The following is a 24,131-nucleotide window of genomic DNA, read 5'->3' as shown; positions in this document are numbered from 1 at the left end:
ACTAAGAAGGCGACCTTACACTATCCTTGACTACAAATATGTACGACTGCAAATATGTAATCACCGGCGGGAAGCGGTCACAGAAAATCAGGCGCAAAATTTTGATGCAGCCTGGTTGATAGTACAGTTACATCGGTTCAGGTTTACTAATGTTTGTCACTAGCTGGAATCCATAATGACCTTTAGAAAAATTCACAAATTATTTGCTGATATTAGGCTGCAATACTTTTGGTCATAACCAATGCTTTATGCTTTCAATACCTGTGCCAACTCAAGCATCTGTTCACGCAAAGATTTTGGAATTGCAATCCGTGTTCCACATGGTGCAAGTTTGCCTACAGCATTCAGTTCACTGCGAATTGGTAAATACTCTTTGCATAATACCATTCATTGTCTGATAATCTCTCCCGAATTTCTCCCAGATTATGACCAACGCACGATGCCTTATCATTTTCATGCGTATTCATCCCTACTGGTGTAGCGTCCTGAGCTACAAGACATGTGGATTCTTCGGTACCATATCTTGCAATGAATTTCTCCGTGACTCTTTCAGCAGACGCGAAAAAGTATCCGCGATATTGTTTTCAACCGTTAATGTATTTGTCGTTACATTCTCAAAACCCGTCTTTCGATTCGTGCAAGAGGATTATGGTTTGTAATGGTCCAACTCAATTCCATATAGGAACATATGGAACGTTTCACGGGCCCAGACTAGAGCCAAAACATTTTCCATTTCGTGAATATTATTTCTCAGTATTGCTCAAAGTATGGCTTGCAGATCTTTTGAATCTGTGTTTATTTCCCTGTTGCTGAAAAGGGACTGCACCTCTTCTTACCAACGACTCATCTGCAATTAATTTTTTGTTTTGCTTTGCCGTTCTCCAAATTCTTCTCATGGTGATGCTGCACGTCCTTGTTGTATTTTCGTCATTTTGTTGCTGCTGCAATAGTTGTTGATTTGTCGTGGCATTTTTTACTGTTGTGTTTGTTATCTTGACAATTATTGTTGCTGTGTTTGTAATTCTTGATGCTGAATCATCGGTTTGGAGGGTAACAGCAGTCTCATGTAGTCTGCACATGCTTCCTCACCTTCAGTTCTTCCGTTCGTATATTCATTAAGCCTTCTTACTGTTACGAGTCTATGCTCTTAAAATAAGTAACAGAAAAGATTGATAAGCAACAAGCTTTGTAAAATTCAACAATTAATTTATTTCCCTAGAATACAGAGTGAAAATGAAAAAAGAGGAACTTACTGTATTGCGAATTAAATCCCAATATAATCAAGACACAAGTCCTAGTAATTAAGGTCCGGAATAATATTTAGTAGAAGTCCAAAATAAATCCAAAGCTGAAGGTGAAGAGGTGTCTGTGGTAGCTCGTAGAGCGTTGATATGCCAGCAGTCTGTTGTTGAGTTTGCAGGTTTGAATTCACTCTAAATTCCATTGAATGTCTCTATCAGATAATTTTATCAGAGCACTTGTAGTTCCAGAGAAAATAATCACTTGAATACAGTAATTTGAAGAAATACATTTATTGCCAACTGGACACAACATATAACACAGCTTGAAAATGCTAGATCTTAAAGCATGACTGGAAGATCCGCTGTTACAAGATTGTATATTTCTCTACTTGACCTCAGGTCACAATGTGCATTGTATCAACATAACTATTACCTGATGGAAAATAACCTAGAATGATCCAGACGTTTACAAAATAAAAATGTTAGTTATTATTAGAAACCAGAACCGTTATTATGTGAAATAAACTAAGGAAATCCAAAACCTAGGCCTAGACCATAATGAACATATTTACTTCTATTTAAATAAATATTTAATTTTATTAATACTAATTCTGATTTTAAACCCATACACATATCTAATAATTAGGCTATGTATTTGTTGTTTACAATAAAAAAGTCGATACAGGTCAAGCAGGAATAAACTCAGTTTTGAACAAGGTCATGTCCAACACACAATGATATATTATAATAGCCTGTGTGCGTATCGTTGAGTCAAAATAGATCACATCGGTGTTTTTGTGTCTGTCTCTTGAAAATATTACTCCGGGATTGATTTCTTTTTCAAGCATCACATCGTCGCAGACTACAATTGTTTTTAACTTTGAATCCAAAACATCAAAGGTAGGTGCTTCATCTATCGTTGAAAATTAATCGGTGATAGATGACACTTTGCCACCTGCGCTTTCTTTAAATCCTTGAGACCTTCATACCATGGTTGATAATCAGCCCACGCTGCAATCACGTTACAACAATTTCACGGCAGCCACCGTAAGATCATAGTCAACAACAGTTCAGTTTTTCCTGATCCAGCAGGACTAATGCGCAAACTGATTCTGGAAACACGGACTTGGTTCCACCATGTGCTAGTTGTGCAGCTAAATCGATGACCTTGACTTTCCTTTATCGTCATGCCATTGAATAATGCAATTGTTGTTATAACAACGAAAATTCTTAGTGCAAATCGTTACACGTAATTGTAGATCAGCGGTCGCTGCAATTTGTGCTTTATAAGGGGCAATGAAGATTATTTTTTTTACTGGCAAGCACGGTCGCAAACGGCAAAACCATCTTACTTTCAAGTCTATCAGTGGATGGCAAAGCCGTCTAGCTGATATATCCGGTTTAAAATATAGTCGCCAGCTGTGATGTCGCTACTGCGTTAACACAATTACCAGAAACATCATGGAGTAAATATCCTGCTGTAAAACTCACCTGACTTTCTCCAGGACATAGATCTATTTACCATGCGCCTAGTGCACAACCTGATTCTAACAACCAACGAAAAGCCCAGTGAATCACCCGTAAATCGGATCGATGCCACATGTTACCGATATGACCTTGTTTACAAATCATTCAACGTTATCCGTGCACATCAATGTGCCTATAAAGATATCAATCTTGACCTGAATGTGAGCAGGTGTCAGAGAACGAATCGCTAGATGGATCATCAAAAGCGTTATCATCACCAAACTTGATCTGTGTGGAAATTAAAGGAAAACTATATTGATTCAAACAAATATGGTTACCGAACCTATTGTATTCATATAATATTATAGTTCTTGCCATTATTATAGAGGCGAAACCCGCTGTCTAAAATTTAGCAAACAAGGCAAAGGTCACTCACAGTCCTCCTCGCAAATGGTTGGTCAAACAAGCCCTGTAGCCTACGTTACCTACCTTCGCACCGGTGTCCATATACCAAATTGCGGTTCATCAAGCTGATGTCTTTTTAGATGTTCATGGTGCAATATTAACAATACGTAACAGTTATAACTGTTTTTATGACCCTATTGAAGGTCCAGGTTTCCTTTCCCCAACCTACATCTCAACCACCACGCCTAAAATGTTCCTGGACAGTTACTTTCTATCCTGTATTGTGAATAGTTGCATGAACAACAGGAATATTTCCCATCGGAAGCAAACTGGGACAAAATTATCCCTTATTTAGGAAACAGACAGAAAGTAAACATAAATCAGACTCAGATATGAAATGCTTTAATCACTAAAAGAATTACAAGGGTATTGAGTACTTATATTGGAAATATGGGTGAGAATAAGAGCAAAAAAAGATTCATTTAAAGCAAATATATCAACATACAAATATAAGAGTGTAAAAAGAATCTTGCATGTAAAGCAAATAAATCAATGTACAAATATAACGTTTTGTAGAAAGTAGATGTGTATTAGTTAGAAAGTAGATGTGTATTAATTAGACATTAGATGCGTATTACTTAGAAAGTAGATGTATATTAAATTTGAAGAAGATGTGCATTAATTATGCAGTAGATGTGTATGAATTAGAAAGTAGATGTGTATTAGTTAGCAACAGCAAAATACATGTTGATGATTTGCGGTATTTCTGTCAGGGCGAATTCGCATCTGTGTGCCAATTAATGGAGGCATCTCTTGCCTTGCCTGTCGAATACAGAATTTAGTTTGATCTCATATAGTGTCTCTTAGTGATTCATTTTATTATTATTATTATCATTATCATTATTATTATTATTATTATTATTATTCATAAGTATTAACACCTAGCACTATGTTCAAGATGTTTTTCTTCAAACAAAACGAAACATCCTTTATTTGAGTTTCATTTCTAGCTGCCTTATGTACAGTGTTAAAGCGGCAAAACTCATAATGCTTTTATCAAGCGATGCGTTTCATCAGAAGACATCTAAGCGTTGTGTAACGTCGTGTGACCTGCTTTTCAAATGCATTTTTCATTTAATTAGTAAGGTATCTTATTTCTTCTTTCTTTTTTAAAAGTTCTATGCTTACGTTGACATTTTTGGACGGTTTTCAATGAAAGCATTATAAGGCTGCGGAGAAGGAATGTTTTCGGTTGTATATTCGTTGCTTGGGGATGGGCGGGGATGAAACAACTATCTGAATGCACTTGCTCTCTTTGTAAAAGTTTCGATATTAGTCATACAATAAAAGAAGTAACCTTGAATAATAACTTGATAGTAAGTTAGCTTCAGATGCAAATCTAAATAAACGTTGCATGAAATAACATTTCACTGACAGGCATTCCTAAATGCAGATTACAGCTCCCTCAATGCTGTGTAATCAGCTATTACATACATTCCTGAATGGAGATTACAGCTCATTCTCTGCGGAGTTGTGAGAAATTTTAAAATTCATCATCTCTGCAAACATATTTGGTTCCAAATGAAGAGAACATTAGATCATTACAATTCATGAGTAGGAAAATATACCAGGGAATGCACAAAACCAGAATAACATAAACAACAGCACCTGTGAAAAGATAGTACAGTAATATTAATAATAAGAATAGAATGTTGCAGCTCAAAAAAGTAGGTTTTACAGAATTCCTAAATTGAGTTCTCAGTTGATTACCTTGATAACGATTCAAAGTTATCTGATATATTCTTTGTCTTAAAACAAAACAACCTAAAGATTAAGAAAATGGACACAGCTGTATTTTTCAACATTAGTGCTTAAGACAAAGATAAGGTTTTCCATACAACATATGTATCTTTGTTGGCAACCATCCTTATCCAATATATCTATAATTTCAAATGGATTTTGAGTTATATAAATTCTAACGTTGTAGTTTTATTGCAGCCATGGCAGATGAAAATACGTAAAATTCTTGACAGCTTTGTATATTTTGTCTTAATTATCTAGCAGGATAAGAACAGTTCAGGATATATACCTTATCCCTAATATTTAGTTGACAAAACTCTACATATTAAAAAACAGTTCGCGAAACGTTCACTGGGAAATAGAATGTGGCGAGGGTGTATTATTTCAGTGCAAAAAATAGGATACAATGTTTTAATCACCACTCTTTATCTCTTTAAAAGTGAAAAGAAAACGTTACTAACATTTTACATTCTAGCTTGCCTGTGTAACACACGGCTGTGCTTGTAACGTTCACCCATTGGTGGAACAAAACTGAATGTCAAATTTGTGCTCAGGAATTCTACATTTAAAGGAAACATACACATCACATTCAATGCCAATATTTTTTCATCGTGCAACAAATTAATTTGCATTCGATTATCGTCACTGAATTCCTTATGAATAGCAATGGTTTGTGACCATAACCTTAATCATCATTACTTTTATAACGCTGGGGATAGGTTGATAGAAAAAAGATCGAAATTTTTATTCCAAACCATATGCATATTTCCCAGAAAAAATTATATGACATTTGGTATCGAGTTTAAAAAAACTGAACAACAAGGGTTGATATTTTCCAGTTGTTACAGGTCTCCGTATAAGTTGTAAAGCTAGTCTAAAGATGTTAAATTAAAGACTGCAATGACCTATAATCAACAAAGTATGCATTACATTTAATTAAGTATGCCTGTTTATCGTTTCGAAACAAATCAAACATAACCTTACTTAATGTTTCAGCTGACTCAGAGCTGCTTCTGAACTATGTTACCATGAAAATATATTCTCTCTGGTAGTTGTATATGCAACAAAAGCAAACTATCATTGTTAATTTGTTTTATCCACTCCTTCGTCCCATACGAAATTTTCAGATATTTTCTATAAGAATCCTGACATTTTTGGGAGGGGATATGCTGCCTTGTGGAATTATTTTCCCGGTTGACCGGATTGGGACTGTTTGCTATATCGAAATATAAGTGTTTCGTCCATACATTTTGAGAAAATTAAAATCAGTACTTGATGTTTTTCAAACTGTTAAAGACTGTGAGATTCTTTTAGTGACACTACCCGTTTGCTAACTTACTCTGCTTATATAAATTGTAAATTTGCTGCTAAACATTGAAAGTGAAAACATGCATACAGTTTAATAATTGCAATGTTTAATCAAGCCTTTGTAACAAGAATTTGGATTGGATAAAATCGCATCATGTGACTCCGGAAACTAAGCGTTTTTCATTCATATCACTGTAGAAGAACAGCGTAAGTATTCATGCGTCCATCTAGTGTGATTTGACAATAGTTGCAAGTTATTAACAATGTTTAAAATGTAGATGTATTATTTATTAGCTGATATTCAGGTGATATCTATTTACGATAATAAGAATTGAATTTCGTATTTTTGATAAGCTATTATAAAAAGGGAAAGGATAAAAGAATGAATTGAAAACTTGGAGGCCAATATCATTGCTAAATGTAGGTTACACAATTCTGAGCAAATTCCCAGCATAAAGAATCAACGGGGGAATGTAGAAAATTATGAATAACAACCAGAGTTGTTGGGATAAGGTTCGGAACATACCAAATAACATACTAGCTATCAGAACAAAATTTGGCTATATTAACATGCAAGGCAACAATGGAGCATTAGTACTATTAGACCAGGAGAAAGCATTTTACCGCCTAAAGCATAACTATATAGAATAACTGCTAAATACATTTTATTTTGGACCAAAATTTAGGAGATGGACACAAATCTTGTGCCATAAAATATTTTCCAAAGTACAGATAAATGGACCAATAACCAAATATTTTGCAGTATAGAGATCAGTACGACAGGGATGCCCCTTGCCTATGCTATTATACGTAATATCAATAGAAAGCTTGAGCTCCAAAATCAGAGATAATATGGATATAAAAGGCATTCCTATACAAAATTGTGCTAAAGAATTAAAATTGGTATAACATGCGGATGATTGTACAAATTCGTAACTGATCCAAAGTCTTCTAAACATCTACATTAAGAGTTTGAAAATTTCGGTAATGCATCAGGACCAAGAATAAATCATAATAAGACGGAAATACTACTAATAGGAAACTGGCGAGGGAAATACCCAGGGCTCCCTCCCACCCTAATTAAAGAGAAAGTAACATTGCTAGGAATCTATTGTGGGAAACAAAACATGGTATTAAACAAGAAAAAAGTATAGAAAAAGTTGAACATATCATTTCAATCTGGGCATTAAAGCCCCTATGCATAATTGAGAGGGTAAATTATGAGAAAACCTATATATGTACCAACATAAAGTACATGCCATACACAAACGATTTTGAAAATAAACTAATTCACAAACTAGACATGACTATAATAAACTACATATGGAATTAGAAACTACATTCCGCGTGAAATGACTACCTGTTTAGAGGAAGAAATAAGTAAGGGTCAATCAACACAATCACTACTACAAGCAAATATCAAATATGATAAATAGATTAAGCAATTTAAAGGACCAACCCCAACACTCATGGTAAGTCCTTTATATATACAGGTTTGGCTTGACACTGAGAAATAAATCCGATATATACAAAACAATAAACTGATGTTAAATACAAGGACCTAGGAACATTGCATATATTAGGCTGATGATAACTAAACAGAGGGATACGAAAAATATATGACAGGAAAAGAACGACGGCAACATATATAATATAATAAAGGGTGAACCTATAAAAACAACAATAATAATGGTACAGTGGAGAAATATTAGAGTAAAGTGGGGAGAGGTATGGAAAACATGGGCACAAATTAAATCCATGAAGATACATAGTCTGATTTACAAATGCCTGCAAGACGTAACGGGGGAGGTAGCCATGCACAGACATATGATCAGAATTATGCTTAAATGCCCGCTATGTAAAAGAGATATATTTACGAAAATCCATGTACTTATAAATTCCAAAAGCAAATGAAAAAGAAAAGGGGGAGATACAAAAACACCTAGCATCTAAAGGGGGATATCATGAAAACCATTTACTGTATTTAGACGGGATACCAAATGAAGAAATATTACACGTAATAATTGAATTGATAATAAAAAAATGAGGCAATGCAGGCAAGTAATTATCCTGTAAAAACGAAATGACGCCCCTATCTAAACCCATGCTAAGAAATAAACTAAAGAATGCAAAATAGAGTATATTAATACACTGCCAGGCCACTGGCAGGGGACCACTGCTGGGGGGGGGGGGGGGCAGTTCCAGCCAGACTGCGGGCTGAATACTGTTCTCTCACATGTCATAGGGCTCGGAGGTCTCGGAGGCTGAGTTTGTTTAGTATACCCAAGTTATTAATAAAACTAACAACTAACCACACAATAGGGAAACCTGCTAATCAAATATGGATTTTAACACTAACCCAGCTAGGAACAAAAGTGCAGACGGGGACAGGGAACCTGCGTTCCGGGATAAGTATTGAGCAGGGCTATGTCACAGGGCGCTTAGCCAAGTGAACGGGCCTGTAGAGGAGCTCAAGAGAACCCCTGACGCAGTACATGGACAAAAAACAAAAGCACAGTGATAATATTAACACAATACTAATAAAAGGTTTCCCTTGGAAAAAAGACACACAGCAAACATAATACAATGACACACAGGGAAACGAACCTTTCCCTTGGGGGAGGGGTTTGGGAACTTTTGGCTATACGTTGTTTATATTATCTTCAACATTCAGAAAACGAGGGTAAAATTATACCCCAGAAAAGAGCATCAAAGTTTTACATAAAGTAATGCTTTTTACATTAGGCTAGAAAATACTCTCAATATGAGATTGAGATATCAAAAAAACATGCAGCATACAAAACATAAATACACATAATAGGTCCTTATTTTGTACATTTCATCAAAATAGAAGATACCAAAATCTCTCAGTCATTAAACTAATTTCTAAATTTACAAATTGGAATTCTCGTTATTTTTCTTTCTCAGAATATTTATAGCACACAAACAATATAGCAAATACACATATAGCAAACACAGGACATAGGAGATCTTTGGGAAAGATCGCAAAGAAACAGGGGAAGGGAAGTCGCCTTGGACAAAAAAAATACTTTGTTGGATGAACAACCCTTTAGATAGAGGAACCAGCCTGAGTTCCTCAACACTAGGACATTCCCCGCTTCGAAAATATATTTAAATATTTTTTCTCAAAATTCTGTTTAATGCAAACCAGAACACTACAGACCTTAGGGGGTACACAAAACATTTAAAAAATTCGGCAAGTGGGGGCATCTGTCTAGTGTCCCCCGCCCCCCCCCCAAAAAAAGAAAAATTACAGGATACACTAAGTCATGAAACTTGAAGGTTTGTTACATATTTTGCATAAACAACCTCCTCTTCACCACGGCCATTCGCGCAGTGTGCGATCGATTTATAATTTTCATTTTATGATTAATCCCGTAAAATAATAAATTCACTTCTTGATTAACATTTTCCTTCTTTAGAACACCATGAAATGTCTCAACTAGTTGTCCTGAGGTCTTATAATGTCTCAGCTAATTTTTATTCCATTTAACTTGAGAAACAGATGAAAGCTAAATACAAGTGGATCATATATTGAAGCAATTTGAAATGTACAATTAATTCATTTTCATGAATTAAGGCCTATATCATATAGACTTGGCCTCTGGCCATTGAAACGTTACAATTGTCACTCAGTTGGCACTGGTTTATTAAAAATGACTGGAGGCAGCCGTATGCCACGAAGGTCGTTAAATGTGACTGGTGCCTCGTATGGGGACATGTAGCGCAGATCTTGCACGGACAGCCACATTTCGAGCAGACTTCCAGATTCCGTAAGTCGCAAAAAACGGCGAGCTGAGACTCAGTATGATTAATTGTCCGTCATTGAATAGCGAACATAGGATGCAAAATGGGAAAAATACAAGGAACCACAGCGTACTGATAATGTACTATCTCAAATAGCTTTTCTTTGATGCAACTTTAGAAAAAAAGAAATTTTATACAAATGGATTAACTATTTAATCCCTCTCAAAAGTAATATTAAATTATTTTCATGATATCACATAAACTTAGTCCCTTGCCACTGAAACATTATCGTTAGCACTTATTCTATATTGGTTGAATATAATTGGCTTGAGACAGTCGTATGACATTAATTTCTGCATACGCGTCAGGTGACTCCACGTTGGACGGGATGCTACGAAGTACATCGTAGTGTTCGCGTTTGGCAAGTCTTTCACTGAGAACGACTTTTCGGGCAGACTTCCAGATTCCGTAAGTCGCAAAAAACGCCGAGCTGAGACTCAGCAAGCCGGTGATAATGGCAACCAATATGATTAATTTTCCGTCATTCAATAGCGAACATAGGATGCAAAATGGGAAAAATACAAGGAACCACAGCGTACTGAGTAGAGCGTTAAAGTGGACCTGAAATAAGATAAAATACATCACGTGCAATTTAATGTGCATGAAATAGAACTCATTTACCCTCATTAATATATTATTATACAATTTAATTGGTTATTCTCACCAGCATGCACGTGCGCATAGAGTACATGATCGAAGTATTGCGTGGTTATCAAATAATGTACGTTTAATTTTAGCCAGAAACTCAGATGTGGTAATGAACAAACGCTGCAAATGAAACAATGGGTACATTTAAATAAACTTATAATAAATGATTGAATAGAACAATCTCTCCGTTTTTAAACCCAAAAATGAATCTATTGAACGTAGTGTTTTCTTATAACTAGTAGTGTGAAGCTGAATATTCATGGATGGTTTGTTCCAGAAGTATTTTTAATTAAGTTTACAGCTACGTTAGTATACACTGGACACAATAAAATAAAATGATAACTATAGGTTACTGCATTTATATGGGAAAATATGAACGAGTTTTTCGGATGGAAATACCGCACGACCATGGTAGCGCAGTATATTCGTCGAAAAAATAGAGTTAATATTTTCCTTTACAAATGCAATAGCTTTTTTATTATATGATCATATTTGTATTCTGTCTTAGGTTTAATTGTATAAACAAAAATACACTAAATGAAACAAAGTAACTGAATGCATGCCGTATTCCATACTAAATACACATACGCAGATTCATCATTACACAGCAACAACATTATTAATGCGCACATAACTCTACCCAGATAAATTTGAACTTAGTCACGGGATAGACATCACTTTAGAAAGAAAATGGCCTTTTGGTCTACTTAAATTTGAAATTTGGACTCATATATTGAATGAATGCGAATTACATCAACTTTTCCATTTGATGTAGAATTAATAGATTTTGGTATTTTTGGCGATCCTACGAAATTTCGGATGATGGACTGGATTTATCTGTGCCAATTCTAAATGAAATACATTGGGTTGAAGCAGCGTGAGAGAAGCGTGTTAACATCTGCAAGTGTGTTTCTGTTCTGTCATTGAATGTTCGAAATCATAATGTGGGGGAAAATATGAAGTCTGTCGATTGCAATTATCACAAAGGTGCTATTGAACTTAATGTTTATTTCATTTTAGTGCAGTAAGGAGGATGTAATTGCACTTGGAATTAAGAAGAAATTACAGTACAATTTCAAAATGTGTAATCAAATTTGAGAACCCATGGCACGGTTCATGAAATTCGGGTTTGAAGAACTAAGAAAGCACATTTTGAGGAAATTCAAGATGTAAGACTGTAAGTATATATTTTGCATTCTTATTATCAACTAAGGAAGACATTTTATACCTTGTCACTTGCATGTTATTTGTAAGGACCAGTCTGGCGTTTATAGGCAACCTAGATCTAAAATATTGTATCAAAAATTTAATCAACCAAAACGAAAGCGTCTACTACGGGAGTGTAAATGATTTGTTTACATCGTAGTCCCCAATACACTATTGAGCACACGTGAGTTCAAAAATATGTTGCGCGCGAGTGCAATGTCGTAAAATACTGAACGATTCTTATTATATAAATAAAGTTAACGGAGAAAAATATGAGCATATAATAATCCTTAATGTCGTTGCTGTCACATATTATATACTATCTTTTAGATTGTTTCCATAAATACAATTTTATGTTCTCAGATTTTGTCAAAACATTTTTATCTGTATGTTTACACTTTAAAATAATCTTTCAGACGGAGGTCAGTTTCCATATGTTTATATGAAGGGAGTTTATCAGAATTTTCTAAGTTATTATTGGAGTCTGGTGGAAGAGTATCTGCATCTTGGAGATTTTAGGAATGTAACCCAATTAATACTATCATTGGATTCACTTTCGATACATATCTTTGTCTACTGTATACGTAGCATAATATTTACATAACTTTTAACCTTCACCAATATGTAGCTTAAACAAAGTGACCTTAGGAATTTTAATGGGATTCCTGGGAAGTTTTCATATTGAATCGATGTTGATCATTAGACAGTAAATAACTAAGACCAAGTGAAAATAAATCTGATTAAGCATTTAATTGCAATTTGATTTTGTCTAAATGACCGGTTGATTTTATTTACAATCTTTAACCGTTGATACTTCAATATGTTGTACTAGTCCTCATAAGGACTTTGCATGAGATCAGTTTTTAATTAAATAAAACGAAATGAAATTTATTTGTCCGAGGTCCTTTTAATTAAACTGCAACAATTGTTCTTTGCCTTTTAGTTGTCTGATTGATAGCTTGTTGTATATCTTCTTTTCTAAGGGTGGGTGTGGGTGGGGCTAATTAACTGTGAATAATATTGCGTTGATCGTAACAATATCCAGGATTTTAATGACTTGAATTTTTCGAAAATATGTTCTTTTCATAATGGGCTGGTACAAATGTCATGGCCACCACGACAGAGTTAAGATCGGTCTTCTACAACGAACGATATCTTCTTTTGTAACGACATCTTTTGGGAACTGTAAAATATTGTTGTTTCCTGTTAAAATGTAAGAACTATTACATTTCTGACTGGACTTCGTATTAATTTTCTTCTTCATGTTTAAGTAGTCTTTGGAATGTGTATTTTACTCACAGAGACATATCAATGTCTACTCTCGTGAAAAATGTTAGAAGAATTAAAGCATAACATTTCAAAAGAGACTGGTGGTCAGTGGAATGATTTGGGAAATTTACGTGAAGAAATTTTGAAACTATTTCGAAGAATCGATAAGCTGGATACAGAAAATAACATAATCAGGGAGGAAAATAATGGAATACGTTTCTCGATTGCTTCACTGAAGAAGATTAGTTGATTTTGATCAATATATCTGGAAAGAAGTTATTAATCTGTACGGGTTAGATGACTCGTACATAGATGAAACCTCTCAACAGAGTATAGAGAAGGTCATATCGTTTTGTAAAAATAAAATCAACATCGGTATTGAACCACAATATATTGCTATAGTACTTCAACTGGGTCAATTTGACGAAGACACAAATATACCGATAAAAACTGCTGATTGATGAGGCATGTGACCGAACTGTAGGTAATACTGCCTAGTAAATTGTTCAATGGATGCGGAATCCTTTTACGAAAGAACATTACCTAAGCATCTTTTGTATTCACGTTGAAAGTTGGAAAAACAAACTCCGTACAAAGTACGTGGGTAATCTGCAAAGGCGGGCACCGTTCGCCACTCTGCTACACGGGGCCCCATGAATTTAGGTGTATGTGCAAGTGATTAATGGACTAGTAAATACATGAAATGATGAACTGATAGTACAACTGTCAATCTAAGCTGGACTAACCCGGGAGGGAGGGGAGGTTGGGTATGAAAACTTTCTAGTAACTGATCAAACATATTTTACGGCTCATTAGAAATATTTATACTGGCTTACAAGGTACATAACTGTGCAATTGTTTAAATGTATAATCTGCTTCGCAGGGCATTTAACTTTTACGTGGATATCTTACGTAATATGATGCGAGGTGGTATTCTTATAATAAATTTGGACAGTGGTATATCTTTTTTTCTTTTAAAAGATATTTGTAAAATAAATTTCCTTCTTACCGTGTCAGTTCTCGATATGTAGAACTGTACAAGTAAATCTCTATTATCAGAACTCTTAATTTATCCTGTAAATGTATTGTTCGTCAGTAACTTGTGTAAATGACTCAGAGAATGAAGTACAATGTCTCTTTATGTATAAATTTGTGTATTTGGAACGGAAACATACACAATAGTTAACTATTCGCATGAGTATAACTTACAATACACTTTCTTGGCGCTTTAAGTGATATCACTCCAGTGCTAATTAAATTTCAACATTTTACAAAACTTGTTGTTCATTATAAAATTTAATATGGTGTTATGCATATTTAATTTGTATTTTTGTTTGTTATTTTTTAAGACATAGTCCAAGTTATAAATTCTTGATTTTACTCAGAGATTTAGAATAATAACTAACAATATTATTTTGTAAACATCAGCATTATTCTAGAAGGTTATTTTCCATTAAGTATATTTGTTTTAATAGAAAATGATAATCCTGATCTGAGGTCAATTAGAAAACTATATACTCTTGTAACTGAGAGTATTATTGATTCGTGCTTTAATATTTAGCACAATCAAGTAGTATTATATGTTCCAATTGGACAGAAATTTATTTTTTCAAGTTATTTAATTCAAGTGATTATTTTCTCTAGAAATATAAAAGTGCTGTCATACAGTTCTTGGACAGAGACATTCAGAGGAATTCAGATTGCACAGACACATCATCACCTTCAGCTTTGGATTTAATGAAGATTATCCTACATTTTCTAGTGCGGCCAGGCAGTTATCAAAGAATATAAAAATTCCACCTCTTTCCACTATGAAGACTGGAAATTAATTAAAATGTAGTGACATAGATGAATATAACTACGCAACTATACATAACCCTAAAGGAACAAACAGAATACTGGATCTGGAGGAAAAAAATCACAGACTATATCTGGAATCAGAAAAGCCAGTTAAAAATGGCACACTTAAATGTTTTTCTTAATAATGAAGAATGTCTAAGTTTTATTGATAGGAAGAATACAGACATGTCCCAGATGCCCTTACCCACCGTTCAATTTATACAGTTTAAAAAGAGACAAATTTTCAAGAAATCAAATAATTCTATGCTAAAAGACGACTTATATGTAGAAAAGGTAACGAAAAAGATAAGAAATAAATATACTGTATACAACAACAAGACCAACAACAACAAATAATAATAATAATAATAATAATAATAATAATATTAATAATAATAATAATTAGAATTATGAATTAGTCTTCGAAATCCTTGCATAAGAAATCGGCGTTCTCACCTCAGAACATTCCTTTTATAGAAGAAAGGACAAAGAAAAAGATAAAATGAAACTATTGAATGAAGTTGAACGTTTTTGAAAATGTATTAAAAACAATGCTAATGCATTCAGTTTGGATATACTTGAAAATGTGAACATTATGCTCGAAACAAAAGACAAAAAATGTTAAAGGGATGAATCTGGTATCAAACAGTAAATGAATACAAAAAGGATACAAAATAACAAAACATTTTAACATGGAGAAAAATGACATGATATGACTGAAACAATAACCAATATGAGATATGAATCAGAAAAAAAAGTTTTGAATCAGGTAAAGAAGTTATATGATACATTATTTACTACAGAAGATAATAATAAAAGTCAAATCAAACTAGAAAAGGCAGTTGGAAGATTTGAGGTTCACAAATTGACAGAACATGAAAAAAATGTTAGAGGGTAGCATAATATTTGCTGAAGCTTCAGAAACAATGAATAAAATTTGTAATAGAAACAGTCCTTGAAGTGATGGATTCCCTATTGCATTTTTATCAATTCGTTTTGGAAGGAATTATGGCCAGTTCTGATTAATTCAATAAATCAAGGATTCAAAAATTAATAATGGGGAATGGATATGCATTTTATATAATGGATAAAGCTATCGTTATTGGAACTTAACACGGATCAGATGAATACTTACAAGAATAGCTCGCAGGTCCTGGTAATTGCATTTAGAGGCAATCCAGAAGATGATGAATAAAAATCCAGGAACGATGGCCTTCAAAAAAGATTGACAAAGTTGAAGATTGATTGGATTTCTCATTGGTATTATGAATTGCATTTCAGCTTCTAATTTAATTTTGATACTGTCCCTGACCGATACATACAAGAACTCATACATACATACAAATATACATACATACATACATGCATACATATATACATACATACATACATACATACATACATACATACATACATACATACATACATACATTGGACGCATTCATTCAATAATTTATTCACTGTAAGTTGTTTATGGTATGGAATTAGGTTGCACTTTGCGTGTAGAAAAAATACCTATGAATACAGGAGAAATGTCAAGTGTGAAATAGTAATAATAGCAGTGTTAGTAATGGTGGTGGTGTTGCACTGAAATTGGCAAGATCAATGAAGTGAAATTTAACACAAATGATGGCGAAGGACGATCCCTATGACGGCAATTAATTATATTTATGATGGTAATTGCTTGTGCTTATGATGATAATTAATGACACTAATAGTGGTAATCATATTTTACTGGTGATGGTAATTAAAATGATACTTAAAAAGGTAATTTTTATTTTACTGATGATGGTAATTAATGACACCGAGGATGTTAATTATATTCTACTCATCATGATAATTTATGATACTTATAATGGTAATTAATCTCGGGAATGTGAAGTAATTGCTGACTACTGGAATATAAGGTATGGTTGTGTTATATGTCGCTATTTTGGTGGTGCTGGTAGAAGTAGTGTGTTTGTGTGTGTGTGTGTGTGTGTGTGTGTGTGATTGGATTTTTAACCTAACTTTAAAAACATTCAGTCATATCGCTACGATGTCTGCAGTGCGGCAGCTTACAGTGATTTCTAGCACTGGGGTAACATGCAGCAGACATGTGGCATCATGTCCCACCCAGTCACATTATCTTGACACCAGGCCGACCAGTCCTAACACTAACATCTTAATGCTGAGCGGCAAGTTAGACAGCTGTTATTAATATATTTTATAAGCTTTTGGTATGACTCGGTCAGAGTTCGAACCCACATCCTCCTTCATCCGAGGTGAATGATCTAACCACTTAGGCACCAGAGCGGACAACTACTACTGATACTACTTCTTCTAGTAGTAGTAGTAGTAGTAGTAGTAGTTAAATACAGCGATTCCTGTGACTGACGCTACAACACTGATTGTAGTTCCTTACCGAAATGAGAATCATCAATAGCCACTGAAATAATGTCGACGCTGCTGCATAAATGCTGATGACAACCAGTGGACTAACTACTTGAAGTATGTGATGTACCACTATCGCATTCTGTAATCTAGGATTCACTTCCATTTCTGCTCCTATTAAAAGATGAAAGTTTATAAAGAGAAAAAAAGAGAAGTAATAAATATGTCAGGACTTACTGTTTATGTTTTAACATTGGTTATCATTGTCATAATCGTCAGTATGGGAATCACTTCGGAAAATATCCCCAAGGAAAGACTTGATTTGTAAAATCACATGCCACAAACTGTTTAAGTAAAGATATTGAAAACAGCTATGCCGAAGGCGGTTGGTGTTGAATTTTGGGAGCTTAATTTTCTTCGAAAATGATTATGATTATTCAAAATGCGGAAACAGCCGAAAAAGTCACATGGTCTACGTGACAGGATAAGAGTAACTACTAAAGTATGGTGAAGACATTACATTGTTTGATTCCTTGTGTTTACTACATTTGAATGTAGTCACTTAACACCACATATTTAATGTATCATTATTTCCCCATTGGTCTTAATGTGACCGTGTTACTAGCCTATGGTTATAAACTGAGTAACAGAAAGAAGAGAAAGCAACAAGCATTGTAAAACTTAACAAAATAATTTAATTATTAAAGTTATAAAATGAAAATTTGAGAGGAACGAACAATATTTGGAATTGAATCCAAAATAATCGTATAAAGTTATATTCAAGTCAAAAAGAATAGAATGTTCCGAATGAAGTTCAGTTTCTTGAATGCACTGGTCTGCCAACAGTCCCCATGTGTCAAATTGGCATTGTCCAGAATTCCTTTGAATAATTCACACTTGTCCCGGAATAATAGTTTAGCTAATAAAACACTTAATAGCTCCAACGAATAATCTAACCAAATGTTGCCTCTCAAATAGCATCTAAACATTACATTAAATACATCTGCAGACTGATGTAACAACAACATAAGAAAACAAATTAGAGAGGTGGCCAGCTGAACGTACGTGGATACAAGCATGAAGGGTGAAAATGCATTTTGATCCTTCTAGCTACGCAACATTTTGCAAATATCCCATATAGTCAAAGAACTCACTTTACCAAACCCATCTAAAGGGAAGTATCTTTATTCTTATGGGAACGCACCTGACACCACCAGCCAATGAGGAATTAACCCAAACATGCCATCGGGTTTTATTATTAATATTATTAGCAATCGTAAACACTTATTTATAGATCTTACGCAATCTGCACTCATAGTATCTTAAAATAGAATATTATACCAGTGTACAAATAATAGCTATATAATATCATGATTTCTGATGATCATTAAATTTTACAATTATGAGCAAAACGTATACATAGGCACAATCATGTACCAAGAATTTTTAAAATATACAGATATAGATAACAGCCAATATACATGTGACCATTAGAAAACTATTTGTGGAAAACTAGTCACGAATATTATAAATTGGTTTAGTTTAGCTTGCAGTCGGGGTTTTCCTTTTTCATTTTGTAGAGTTGATTGACTAGGAGAGGATATGTAGCCATAAAGAGATAAGAAGAAGATCATTTTTGGGAAAAGATTTAAAAAAAGGTCAAACCTAGCGGTCATGACAAATCGGAATGAAATTAATCAATTTATTTTGATGATATTTCTAAAAATGCCTCGAACATATTTAGGTGAACGAAAATTGTCAAACTTTAAGATTAAATGTCTGGACATATTGTAATTGTTAGGACTCTATTGTCTTAAATTAAGCAACAGAAAAGAGTGAAAACAAACGAGTTTAGTAAAAAAACAAGAAATTATTTATTTTCTTTGATACAAAGCGAACATTCTGAAAGAGCATACAGTATTGTACATAAATCCAAAAGTTGTCCTGAAGGTTCTATCACATGACCAAAATTATAGAATGTTCCGAATGAATACCAGTGGCGTTCCGAATCAGTTCCAATTTTGAATGTGTTCATGTGCCAATAATCTGGAATAGTGTTGGTGTGGATATGAATTCACAATTATCTCAAAATAGTGATTGAGTCCGAAAAGTATAAATGAGCACTTTGTAAACCCAAGGAATAATTTACATAAATAATTCCGCTTAAATTAAAAAAAAAAAACAGTACTAAAGGACTAATTCTACTAGTCAGATGTAGGAATGAGTAATTCTACTGCATATTGTATTTTTTAACATTAAATTGTTAAATTACCCAGCCCTGACGTCGACTCATAAGAACGTGTGCCTTTGTTTTGAAGACGATTTGTTCAAATCTTTGAATTACGTTTGTGAAGAAATCTTTGAATTACGTTTGTGAAGATGCCAATATCGTTTTCTTCTAAAGAACGCTACTAGCTTTCATTCCTTAGGGCATTTTGTAGATAAAGCATAAATGTTTGGACACTATATGGCACCTGCGATTTAAATAAAGCCTTTGTGAAAAACATTGGCTGTTTAACTATCTTGACAATTTAAATATCAGCAAAATAAGGAATACTTTTTATCTCTTCCCTAGTGCTGCTATTTTTTATTTGGTTTTGTATTCTCTGAATGGACTTACAAAAACTATGCAAAATCGGAAGCAGTTAAGACTGCAGTTCGAACATGAAATTATAGCAAGCAGGAGAATTTGTTACACTAAACACCCATTGCAGAATTCATCGTACTTACGAAGGAAGTTATCCTGGACATTCATGTTGGTATATATTTTAATAAAGCTGCTCCAATGAATAGACTATAATCGTGGATCTGTAAAAATACATCAATATGCTATTTACTTTGAAAGATTAAGTAATGCTATTTTAAAGTTTTCAACGTAACTGAAAAAGATAATATCGAATCACTAAGAGATCATATCGAATCATTAATGGGTTCACTCTTTGTCACCAGTTTATGAAAGGTAAGAGTACTATAGATTGCGTCTGTAGATAGACAAAACAGACAAAATTGCTATGAAATTAATTTTAATTTAAAAATCGTCTTCAGCACATTTGTAATAATTTTAAAAACTTTTGTTTCGTGTTACTACTCTGGCAAAAATGCCTCGGTTTAGTAAAGTCATCTTTGCATCGATAATATTCTTAAGGAATGTAATTTACATTATTTTATCATATTTTTGTTTAATAAAATCCTCATTCCTTGACAACGTTTCATAAAAAGGCAGTTAAACTCTCAAATAAAACTTTGGATTTTGGGTCATATTGCACGCTTTTGAGGACGTTTATCAACAATTGTTTAGTGTTGAACCATTTATTCGATGATACAGGTGTTATCAAGATACATCGTATTTGTAAATGAGTCCATTCACTATCAAGTAAATATGTGTACCCTGAAGAATTTTGTACCGCGTTATATTTGAATATACTGCGATATGTACCACAATATACCGCACTTATATCGGGGACAAGCAATTTAATTTTCTGGGGCAGAGGCATCGCATTTTGTTTTTAACTATCTCCATCATATTAGTTGAAGAAAAATAAGTATCTTGTAATGAAGGAACATAAACTATCAATGCTCAAAAGAATATTGCAACAACACCACCCCCTAAAATTAAATGGTCAATACATTACACTTACAGTAGAAGAATTCGCTCTGTGTATTGTAACTGTTGTATAAGTTGTCATCTAAATATTATACCGAAATGTGGATGATTAAATAGGCCACAGCTGACACCCAGTCAAAGGAGTTGTGCTGACATTACAAAACTTGTTGATTAAGGGTTGTTGGTAATGCGAAATGGCTTAACGGGTAGGTGGGTTTAGTATAGTCAAATATCACGTAAAGTATGTTAACAATTAGATAATATTAATTTTGAAAAACATTGAAATGTTTAAGTAGTATCTGTTTTGCGGAAAGTATATTTATTTGAGCTAAAATAGGCAACATGATATTGTATTTTACGTCCAATAGATCAAGGCATTAAGATAGTATTGAGCTATTGCATTGTAACAATCAAGTTGTATGAAGACCAATCAAGATCCATGGAGCATTATGTTGTTCATAAACATTGGGCCTTACGTACAATGTACGTGGCAAATATCACTAAGCCGAGCAATTGTGGTTAACATATTGGTCTTCTGCCAGTCAACCCGGTACCTTGATTGACAGTCATATTACACGCATACATGTAACCCTATGGCTATCAAACTTTCCGTGTTATAGTTGGTACCGTTATTATCAAAATTAATCGAAAAACATTTCTGATATACATACTATAAATGATTGATTTGCTTTTTTACATTTTACTTCTGTTCATCACAGTTTTCACGTCATGTACCTCTTTAAGTATTAATCCCTCAAAGTTATATTATTCCTTTGTTTTTAATACCAATCTAAAGTTAATGAAAAATAATTGCCATTAGCTAGGTATCCTAAATAAACCTTTAATGTATGTATAAATGGAATGTATATGGAATTTAATTTCAGTTATAAGAACTATTCTAGTTGTGGTATGCGTTTCCGCTAGTGTGTGAGAAGGCACTTCCCACAAAACAAGGGCGTGAATCAAATTAAGAAAAACACAAATTTGAAAAACAAGTTACAAGATGATCAGGTAAGATACATCAGCAGCTGCATACTTTACAAGATGTTTGAGTTCTGTTGTCTGTCACGATTATCACTAATCGTTAAGGTTCAACGAAGTATATCGTAACATGTTTAATAACGGTGAATCTGACATGTATTCATGTAGATACCAATGTGCGTTAATTCTACGCTGTGTTGAATAAGCCACGTATAGGAAAATAGTTTACACCTGCATGTACAAATATGCTTACATATTAGGGGCGATTTTGTGATATTTTTATGCATTTGTGATAACTAGTTATCGTTTTGTATGACATGTGAACACTTGACTGGATATTGTAGTTATCGTTTTACAGTCTAGTCATTTGCAGAGACATGAGTACCGTAGAAACCAGGATACAATGAGGCAGTTTACTGTGGATGGAGGTCTACATAAAGGGAACATATTAGACCAACATTTTAGAATTCGTACCTTAGGCCTTTAACCCAATTTAAGGTGAGAAATTTAAATTAAAAATTATTTAATTAATTTAGATTAAAAAACTTAATTACCAACTGTTGTACAATATATAGTTCAGCAGAATCAGAAAGACATGTGAGTAGAAAATATGAATATTCTTGCCTCTTGATTGTGGGGAACATGATAATGTTTTGGACTAAAATTATATCAAAATGCATGAAGAAATGTGTTATTATCGTCATCATAAAGTGCTGCTTTTGGCAAACATAATCCTTCGGACCTTTGTTTTAGAAAATGGTGTCAAGTTTGTTTAGTAATGACTAGAATCCATTTTATTTGCAAACAATGTGTGCAGAAAACGAGTTCATATTTCATTTCACCAAAGTTTGTTAAAAATTCACTTCTCCTTGCCACTATATTGATTATTCAACAGTGTGATGGACATTTCATTTTCATCACATATATACTCCATATTGCTGTAGACTGCATCAGTCTGTGAAGAAAAAAGTGCTTGAATTTGTTTTTATTATAAACTTTTCTTTCACACACTTACTTTTAAATGGTGCATGATACTTAACTAAAACTAACCGGATATCAATATTGCCATAAGTTTTAGTCATATTTTCACCATCAGAATACCATCCCCCACCCACTTGTACTGAATTGAGCATTACCAAGAGCCCTTGTAATAGGAAGTGTACATAGTAAAGCTTGCAATTTACATGCTACACTACTGATATAATTGGCAGGGAAGCTTTAACTGGGACGCTTACATCCGGAGCTAGCTGTTTATCAGAGAGAGAGAGAGAGAGAGAGAGAGAGAGAGAGAGAGAGAATAAACATAACAACAATCACTCAACATAAGAGAAATTACCTAGTACATTTGAGGCATTAAGATTTAAAACAAAAACAGGACACCTATGCTAAAAAATACAGGATGATTGTTGGTCTTGCAAACGAATACATGTACTAAACACATAGACATATGCTATTAAATATTACATTTTCTTCTTCTTCCTTTTAGTTCGGTTTACTTCCAATATTTGTCACAGCATCCCATCCAGCCGCCATGTTGGCATATTTAATACGTGTCAAATGTGATTAAAGGTTAATAAATATAATTATATTTCTAGTATTTGAAATCAATCCGTGACAAGAACAAGAAGCAAGTAATAATTTTGGCAAATATTTAGTCACGAAAAATGAAAATATGTTTTTAATAACATTACATTGGTAACGAGTTTACTCGGTAATTTTAGTACATTCCTTACTGACGGAAACTACCGAAGTACCAGTACAGTAAACATGTACCGTACTATGTTACACCAGAAATACATACCACTGTATACCAGTAATACCGCGTACCTCTACCATACAGCATTATCAGAAGCCACAGGCGAAAACCAGGTACGCTGTTTAGCATCGTAAATGGGTTTCGCATGTTGCTAGTGATGATAATAGCATGTGGTTTTATTTTTGAAGAAATTTCCCCCTCACCGTTTAAGATCAGACGCAGTGGACCGATTTGAACTATTTTTACAGCTCTAAATGCGAACAAATATGGTTGGAGGCCGAGTTTGTATTGACATTCAACCCTTGGGGGCCTCCAACAGTGTTTTCTAAATAAATATTCCTGTAAAGAAAAATTACACTTCGTTGTGTACTTAGTTGTCTTTTAAATATGTATATATTAAACTTTT

At 33.8% G+C, this 24,131-nt stretch overlaps 1 protein-coding gene across 2 annotated transcripts; it reads right to left on the bottom strand.

Annotated features, from left to right (window-relative positions):
- Positions 1–3,499: 3,499 nt before the first annotated feature.
- On the bottom strand, positions 3,500–23,517 carry LOC149799079 (uncharacterized). 2 transcript variants are annotated; one of them, XM_089958064.1, is made up of 5 exons: positions 23,434–23,517; positions 20,115–20,192; positions 17,416–17,558; positions 16,147–16,224; positions 3,500–10,610 (listed from the first exon to the last, which is right to left on the bottom strand). In XM_089958064.1, the coding sequence occupies exons 2-5, from the start codon at positions 20,137–20,139 to the stop codon at positions 10,293–10,295; spliced, it is 564 nt and encodes a 187-aa protein (XP_089814190.1). In that variant the 5' UTR covers positions 20,140–20,192; positions 23,434–23,517; the 3' UTR covers positions 3,500–10,292. The 2 variants fall into 2 exon arrangements, with proteins under 2 accessions (XP_089814190.1, XP_089814191.1); XM_089958065.1 differs by lacking the exon at positions 20,115–20,192 and having other exon boundaries at positions 23,434–23,511.
- Positions 23,518–24,131: the final 614 nt, after the last annotated feature.

Source organism: Sinohyriopsis cumingii, chromosome 5 (assembly GCF_028554795.1).
Source record: "Sinohyriopsis cumingii isolate HCF-2022 chromosome 5, ASM2855479v2, whole genome shotgun sequence".
Taxonomy (NCBI): Eukaryota; Metazoa; Mollusca; class Bivalvia; order Unionida; family Unionidae; genus Sinohyriopsis; species Sinohyriopsis cumingii.
This window is presented reverse-complemented; position numbering and strand designations above follow the sequence as displayed.